Source organism: Cololabis saira, chromosome 15 (genome assembly GCF_033807715.1).
Source record: "Cololabis saira isolate AMF1-May2022 chromosome 15, fColSai1.1, whole genome shotgun sequence".
Taxonomy (NCBI): domain Eukaryota; kingdom Metazoa; phylum Chordata; class Actinopteri; order Beloniformes; family Belonidae; genus Cololabis; species Cololabis saira.
This window is the reverse complement of record NC_084601.1, coordinates 43,619,662-43,628,261: the sequence shown is the minus strand read 5'-3', so window position 1 is coordinate 43,628,261 and position 8,600 is coordinate 43,619,662. Positions and strand designations below refer to the sequence as shown.

Genomic DNA, 8,600 nt, shown 5'->3' with positions numbered 1-8,600 from the left:
TCATTTTAGAGGCTTCCCGTGCCCTGAATGCATTAAGTGACGGGAGCATTATTTGATAGGATGTTACTGGACTATCAAATGATGCTACCCCTGAAATATTGATTTAAAATGGATAATATGGGATGTTGAGTATTTGATCCTTCAATATAAACGACCCATGACATGAATTGCATTACATTTTGTGAACATTATACGATAAAGAGGAAAAAAAACAATTCTATTTCTTTATTTGATATTCATTCAGTCATTCTCGTTTATTTAACCAAGCAGTGCATTAAAAACACATTATTATTTACAATAACGGCCTGGCAAGAGATAAGGACCACTTGGAGGGAAAGGAAGTTGTTTAGGGAGTAAAACAGTAAAATTGTAGCTCTTAGGGAGCTTTTTCTGATAGGGTAGCAAAAATCGACAGATAGATGCTATCGGTTTGTGCCGTGGTAGCATTTTTCGACGAAGCAGCAGAAATTGACAGAACACCGGCTCGTCTCGGTTTGCGAGAGACGGAACTGCCGCGGTGTTTGCGCCACACCCGAATTGAACATTTAGACCAGACGGTTTGTTTTGTTTTGTTTTGTTTTTTCAGGTCCGGGGCTTTTGGATAAACATTCGGGGCTTGAGCCCCAGTAGCCACCCCCTAGACCCGCCTCTGCCAGAGACCAGAACATAAACATAAACCCCCGAGCAATTAAAAACAGTGGCTGCTAGCTGCTGTTAGCTGCTGTGTTCATCACGTCGGCCGGGCTGAGACCAAACGCGCTACGCTCTACGAGAACTAGTTTCCTCCAGGAACTAGTGACTCCCAGGAACTGCTAACAAGTGTTTTCCCGGTTCCACCATTTGGACCCCCCAGGGTTCCAGGTCGGGGTCAGAGGTCAGCGTGTTTTACGGCTGCAGGTCGACGCCCCCCTAAGGCTGTTGTGGGTTTATGATGTCAGAGTTTAGGTGTCTTGCTGAGGGGGGGGTTGTTTATACCTCCATCTGTGGAGAACGGAGGGGTCACGACCCCTGGGGGGGGTATGACAGGTCTGAGGTGAAGAAGAGGAGGATGATGTCACGGTGCGGTTTGTTGAGGACCCAAACGCAGGAGAGCAGGAGGCAGGAGTCGGCAAAAAGAGCAGGATTTATTTCAAAGTAACAAAAGGCGCTGCTTGGCAGGATACAAAAAACTAAAGCTTTACACAGGGATCAAAACTGGGCTCAGGAAAAACACATACCCCATTTACACCAAGCTGGTTTTGGGCTAGAGCCAGACTTAGCACCAGTTCTTTGGTTTTACACAGCCTAAGCACCGGCTCCTGGCTCTCAGAACGGGTGCTAGACAAGAACCAAGTCTTTGCTGGTCTAGAGCAGGGGTCGGCAACCCAAACTGTTTTAGATCCATATTGGACCAAAAACACAAAAAACAAATATGTCTGGAGCCGCAAAAAATTAAAAGTCTTATTAAGTATTAGAATGAAGACAAATGGCGAAAGGCAAAATGTAGAGAAAAAAGTCAAAATTTTGAGAAAAAAGTCGAAATGTTGAGAAAATAGTTGAAATGTTGAGAAAAAAGTCGAAATGACGATAAAAAAGTCGAAATGTCGAGATTAAAAAGGAAAAGAAAAAGGAAGAAAAAAAGGAAAAAAAAAGGTAAAACATTTTTGAAAAAGCTCCAGGAGCCACTAGGGCGGCGCTAAAGAGCCGCGGGTTGCCGATCCCTGCTCTAGAGGAAAGAACCACGTTACGTCGGGAGCTAAGCACTTACGTCAAGGGCTGGGGACGGTGTTACTGAACAACCAAAGCAGAGTAAACACGGAAGAGCGCTGTTTTTAAACAACGGAGCGTTGAAGACGGTGGTTAAGTTAACTGTAACGTTTGCTGTCCAAGAAAGGCTTGAGAAGCAGCAGCAACACTTGCAGCACAGTGTAGTCCTCCATCTTTGTTGTGGTGACTGAATTTGGCGCTAGTTGTACCGGGAAATGGTGACGTACACAGACGTCTGCAGTAACGTGATGACGTGGCTCTCTGGCTAGCTGCTGGCAGCACCAGCTGGTGGAAAAGCAAACGGTTCTTAATTAGAACCAACCGCGAACCGGCTCTAGCACCAGCCCTGGAACCAGCTTGGAGGAAAAGGGGTATGAGAGAGCCAACAGTACGGACCGACAAGGAGCAGGGGCCAACACACGGCCAAAGTTCCGGGGACCGGGCAGACCGGCGAGAAAGGGGGGTCGTCCTCGAGGCCTAGGCTTGGGCCTTGGAAGCCTCGGCGGGGAACTTGGAAGACTTGGCTCCTCTTCCTCCTCCTCCTCTTCCTCAGCTGCTGTTTCCTGAGCATCACTTCTCACAGTCACTGATTCCTGCCTTTCTGTGGGGGGGGGGGGGGGGGTTGGGGGTGTGTGAGTGTGGGGGGGGGCGGTAGGAGCATCTGCTGGGACAGCTGGGTGGGGGGAGGTTTGGGGGGTAAACGCAGGATGGAGGACATGATTCTTTCTCTTCTTATAGGGTTTTATGAACTTGCTGCAGCTCACACACTCACACGCACGCACGCTCGCTCGCATGCACGCATGCACGCACGCACGCACGCACGCACGCACGCACGCACGCACGCACGCACGCACGCACGCACGCACGCACGCACGCACGCACGCACGCACGCACGCACGCACGCTCGCACGCACGCACGCACGCACGCACGCACGCTCGCTCGCTCGCATGCACGCACGCACGCTCGCACGCACGCACGCACGCACGCACGCACGCACGCTCGCTCGCATGCACGCACGCACGCACGCACGCTCGCACGCACGCACGCACGCACGCACGCACGCACGCACGCACGCACGCACGCACGCACGCACGCACGCACGCACGCACGCACGCTCGCACGCACGCACGCTCGCACGCACGCACGCACGCTCGCTCGCATGCACGCACGCACGCTAAAGACTAAAAATGAGACACTTTAACTAGAAATAAGACAAATATTCCTGGTAAGATTTAGAGTTTTTGCAGTGTAGAGGTCGGATCTCTGAAAGAACCGAGTTGGAGAAAGTCCTGACGCTTTTCTGTCCTGTTTCTTTTATTTTGGCGAGTCATTCAGGACGTCATTCACCAGGCTGTTCCTCGTCCTCGTCCTCGTCCTCTCGTCCTCCAGAGATGAGTCTCTGCAGTCGAGGACGTCTCCTCTTAGTTTGACCTGGACTCTCTTCTCCTCTCAGACCCGCCCCCCCCCCCCCCACGACCCAGATCCAGTTTCTGGGTCGGGACCAGCGTCATCTGGTTCTGAAATAGAATCCTCTGCTGCTCGTCCTCCCTGGACTCCTGTCCTGGATCAGAACCCTCCCCGGTCCTCCAGTCCTCCATCAGAACTCCCCCGGTCCTCCGTCTTTTACTTACTTACTTTTTGAGTTTATACTGTTTAGTACGGCATTTCGGACGCAGCGCTGGTCTCTGGAGGAACTGCAGTAACCGTTGCCAGGGCAACCGCAGCATCAGCTGCATCAGCAGCATCAGCTGTCCATGTCCTCGTCTGCCCTGAACCTCCTCGTTGTTTCTCATCACCGTCATCGTCACAGCGTCGTCCTTCAACGGCCTCTCAGGGGGAATTCTGGGAAAAAGAGAGTCATGATGTTCCCCAGCAGCAAAGGGGGGGGGGCTGAAAACCAGGTCTCGGCCTCCCATGAGCTCAGCAGAACTCCGTATCACGGTGCCGGTCCGGTCCAGGACTAAGACCGGTCTCTCCGAATTACAGCAACTTTGCTCTTTATTTCTCACGTTTGCACCTCCATAATCCCGTTGGAACAACTCGTCTTTATTTCTGCAGCAGAGGAAACAGATCGTGATGCTTCATGTTTTAAATATAAGTTCATGTTGTTCATATTGTTATACTTATGAGAGAGGTGATCGCGGACATCCACTATGTGTAAGACTAAATAAACGTTTACATTGGTCTTAATCCGTCAGTATATAATACGCGTGACAGTAAAGCGGAACGAGGAGCCGTTTTTCACAAACATAAGTTCTGGTGTCGGTTCTTAAATTACAAACAGGAAAAACAGAGTGTAATGATGCACTAACGCTGCCCATAAACATTCACAAACCCGTACGATCATAATAAAACCACAACTCTTCACAGAATGCAACACAAAGCAAAGAACAGCATTACCCATAATGCAATGCAGCTGAAACTGGAAGAAATGGCCCAAATAAATTTTTTTTTCCAGCCTCAACTTTTGACAGGACTATCTCCAGCTCAGCCGATGTTTTTTTAATTAGTTTTACTTGTTTTTGCAAGTTCCTTGTTAGGATGAACGTTTTTTAATGGATAATTATCCATATTCAAATATCAGAATCAGAATCAGAATCAGAAAAGGGTTTATTGCCAAGTTTTCACACAAGGAATTTGTTTTGGGGATTGGTGCAACACAATACAAATATAAAAACAAATATATAAGAGATAAAATAAAATGAAATGTATAAACAATAAAAAGTATAAACAGTAAAATAAAATGTAGACCAGAAATGTACAAAATTAGGTTTTAAAGTGCCGGGTGAGTCTGTACAAAAGTGACTTAGGAACTTAGGATAGGTAAAAAGTGTAGACAGAAATGTACAATGAGGTTTGTATATAATATATCTACTTTATTCACAAACTGTATTTAACTCCAATTAAAATGCACAAAATTTCAAAGGATATCTCTACAAAATGTTCAAGATGTAAAAGAATCGATGGAACATTTGTACATATGTTTTGGGAATGTGATCTTTTAATAAGTTTCTGGAAATCAATTCATTCCTTCACACAATCAGTATTAGAAATTAATTTTGAGTTAAACTCCAATTTGTATTTATTAAATGATACACTGGATCTTCAGTTAGGCCGGAAAAAAAGCAGGATATTAATTATAATCACATACTTCGCTAAGAAATGCATACTTTTACTTTGGAAAGATGATTCCCCTCCAGCTTTAAAGTTTCTTTTGGATCAAATTTCAGTTTTTTTACCATTGGAAAAATTAACTTTGGAAAAATACAACCGTGGTCAAATCTGTTAAGAATTTTGGTTTCCATTATTTTCAAAACTGGAGAATTTTTCCAAAGGGACCGATGAGTATCTCTATTTTCGAACTTGTGCCTTATATGTTTGTATGTATGTATGTATATATATATATATATATATATATATATATATATATATATATATAGTTTGATATCGCTGTTGCTGCCATTATATATTTTTTTAATTTATTTATTTAATATTTATTTAATTTTGTTCTCCCTTAATGTATGTTTTTTTTGGGGGGGAGGATAGGAATGTGGGTAGAATAGAAGTCATGAATGTGAAAATGTGAATTGTGAAAATTATTGCGAAATAAAAAGATATTAAAAATAATATATATATATATATATATATATATATATATATATATATATATATATATATATATATATATATATATATATATATATATATCTACTTGAGGGAGTTTTGAGAATCTGAATGGTTTTTTTTGCGTACGCAAGAATTCCCTGCACGGATTCACGTTGAAATCCACACACTCTTTGTACATGAGGCCCCCGGTCTCCATGACAACGGTACCGGGGTCACCACCAGTCGTGACCTCGTATCCAGCGTTGAAGCGCTGAAGGCGAGTCTCTGAGTGTGTGTTTTGTGTGACGACCGTGTGTTTGTTTGTGTTCCAGGACCAGGAAGGTCCACTTCCCGGTGAAAGTGTCCGGCCCGGTTCTGCAGCTGCACATGCGGGGCCGGCCCAGGAGCGTCGCCGTGGAAACCAGGGCGGGGCTGGCCGCCGCCGACTTCAAGAAGAGCCGGGACGGCTTCGTGCTGCTGCTGCCGACCGTCTGACCCCGGGGAGGCCGTCGCCGTGGAGACGGCCCCGTCGCCGTGGAGACGGCCCCGTCGCCGTGGAGACGGCCCCGTCGCCGTGGAGACGGCCCCGTCGCCGTGGAGACGGCCCCGTCGCCGTGGAGACGGCCCCGTCGCCGTGGAGACGGCCCCGTCGCCGTGGAGACGGCCCCGTCGCCGTGGAGACGGCCGGGGCGGTGGAGACGGGACTCTGCTGGGAAGACGGGACTTTTGCTGGGGCCCGTTGCCATGGAGAAGGCCGGTGGCGGGACTTTGCTTGGGGGGGGCGTCGGCTTGAACGCTTGAGTGCGGGTCGAAGGCTATCGCCTACGGCTAGCAGCGGCTAGCGGCGGAGGCGGCTAGTGGCGGCGGCTAGCGGCGGCGGATCCGTCCATCACGCTGTAACTGCTCTGATGTTTTTGTTATTGAAGTTGGAACAAAACTAAAGATAAAAGCACTTTTTACAAAGTTTCTCACCCTGATTGTAGTTTTGATTCCGTCATCATCATCATCATCATCATCATCATCATCATCATCATCATTTATTTAACTCATGATCACATGGTACGGAGCACAAGTAAACAAACAATTGCACATTTATAGCGAGTGGCTGTACATGTTCAATTAAAATACTCAATTTGGCAAAATAAACATCATTTAAACAGAGGAAGGACATTCTTCAAAAAGGCGCCTAATTTATAAATAACATTTAACTTATTAGATTGTAGTAACAAAATCAATTTAAACACAGATGGTCGGTTTGTGTAATACTTTGGTAAATATTTTTGTCTGAGATTCATTATATTTACATTTGAACAAAATATGAAACTCATCTCGAATACGGTTGACGTTACAGAGGTTACACAATCTCTGACTTCTATCCAGGCCTTTATTATAATAATAATAATAATTAATAATAACACTAACTAGAAAATTTCCTCGCAGAAATTTCGAGAGTGCCACGGGGGGCTGCTGCCCATTTGTGTACATTGCTGCTTTTTTCAGCAATAAAGGTGAAAGACTCAAGACTAAGTCTGATGACACCACACACGACTCTATGTCAAACCATTAAAAAGTTATAGCATTTACTGATGGTTATTTGCTGTGTGTGTGTGTGTGTGTGTGTGTGTGTGTGTGTGTGTGTGTGTGTGTGTGTTTGTGTGTGTGTGTGTGTGTGTGTGTGTGTGTGTGTGTGTGTGTGTGTGTGTGTGTGTGTGTGTGTGTGTGTGTGTGTGTGTGTGTGTGTGTGTGTGTGTGTGCGCGTGTGCGCGTGCGTGCGTGCGTGCGTGTGTGTGTAAGGGGGGGTAATTAATATATATAAAATATATATATATATATATAATAATAATATATGTGAACCATGAACCGGTTCCCAGCAGGACTGGGGGTCGGCTAAGGTCAAAGGTCAGGGGTCAGATTTCACAGAATCCTTTGAGGCATCTCCATTTTACAGGTTAAAGTATATGAACGCTTTTAGTGTCTGTGTCATTTGACCAGTTCTGGCTGAATGAGTCAGCAGCTCGTAGCAGAAAAACTAAAACATTGTGAAAGACACAGAACCCGGCAGATTCTGACAATCTTAATTTTATTCAGATATTCCTTAAAATGAGTGAGTAAGCTTAGTGCGAAGACAGAGTGAGATTATTTTGAAGAAAACTTTTGTTTACATTACAGTCAATGGAAACCGAGGCAGGAATTTGCGCCGCTTTATCCCCCCCCGTTTAAATTTTGTGCATACCCCGCCTGTCAAAGTCACATTTTATGAATCGCAACACCTATGTCTACATTCTAACCAAAAATTATTTGTCTGCCTTTTATGGTTTGGCCGTGAGCTCAAGTTACAAATAAAAATTCGGGTTATTTTTTTACTGTTTCTCGCACTCTAGAAACCGACACCCGCACTCTAGATTCGACAAAAAAGTGATTTCCAGTCCTCGCTTGAGGGCTCATATCTTTAAAAGTGTACATCTTAGGAAAAAACTGTTTGGTCTTTTGGAGAGAAGAGAATTTTCCTCCTTTTGAAGTTTACATTTCTACGTGCAAATATAAGAAACACTAATAATAATAACCTGTATACATTCCAGTGACTTTTGGGATTCTAGTGTTATTCATCCTAAAATTACATGGCCCGTCTATACTTTTGATTTTGACACAATAAGTTCTGTTCTAGCTTAAACTCTTGCTTACCCTCTACATAAATATCACATGATGTTCATCCTATAGAGTTCACTTTGCCATTTTTGCAGAAATTGATCTTTCAACCTTTTGCTGAACAGTTAGTTTCAACCAGTCAATGTTGTTCCATGTTTGAGGATCGGAGGTGAAATAAACCAGAGATAAACCAGAGATAAACCAGAGATAAACCTCAGTCATCCAGTATCTTTACTTGCAGAATCCGTGTTTGATTCTCCGGACTGACTGAGGCCCCGTTTACACGGAGCAAAAACGCTGGTGTTTTCATGCGTTTTGTTCGTTCGTTTACACGAAAACGAAGCTCAAAGTCTCCAAAAACCATCATTTCTGAAAACTCCGGCCAAAGTGTAGATTTTTAAAACCTCCGTCTTCACGTTTGCTTGTAAACGGAGAAAAACGGACATTTAGGCTTCAGAACGTCACATTATGAGACAGAAACGTCACCAGCGTCATGAGTGACACCTGTGGTTACAATTTGTTTGTAACCGTCAATGTTTTCTTGTATTTTACTGTTTTATATTCTAACGTCACACTTAAAAGTAACTCCACTTCTCTGTCA

At 44.8% G+C, this 8,600-nt stretch overlaps 1 protein-coding gene across 1 annotated transcript in view; it reads left to right on the top strand.

The window, feature by feature from the left end:
- Nucleotides 1-5,891, top strand: part of LOC133461362 (unconventional myosin-Ig-like) — a 45,806-nt gene extending 39,915 nt beyond the window's left edge. The window contains exon 22 of the mRNA XM_061742249.1: nt 5,686-5,891. Within this exon, the coding sequence (XP_061598233.1) occupies nt 5,686-5,848 (163 nt within the window). The 3' untranslated portion in view covers nt 5,849-5,891. The remainder of the gene's footprint in view (nt 1-5,685) is intronic.
- The last annotated feature ends 2,709 nt before the right edge of the window (nt 5,892-8,600 follow it).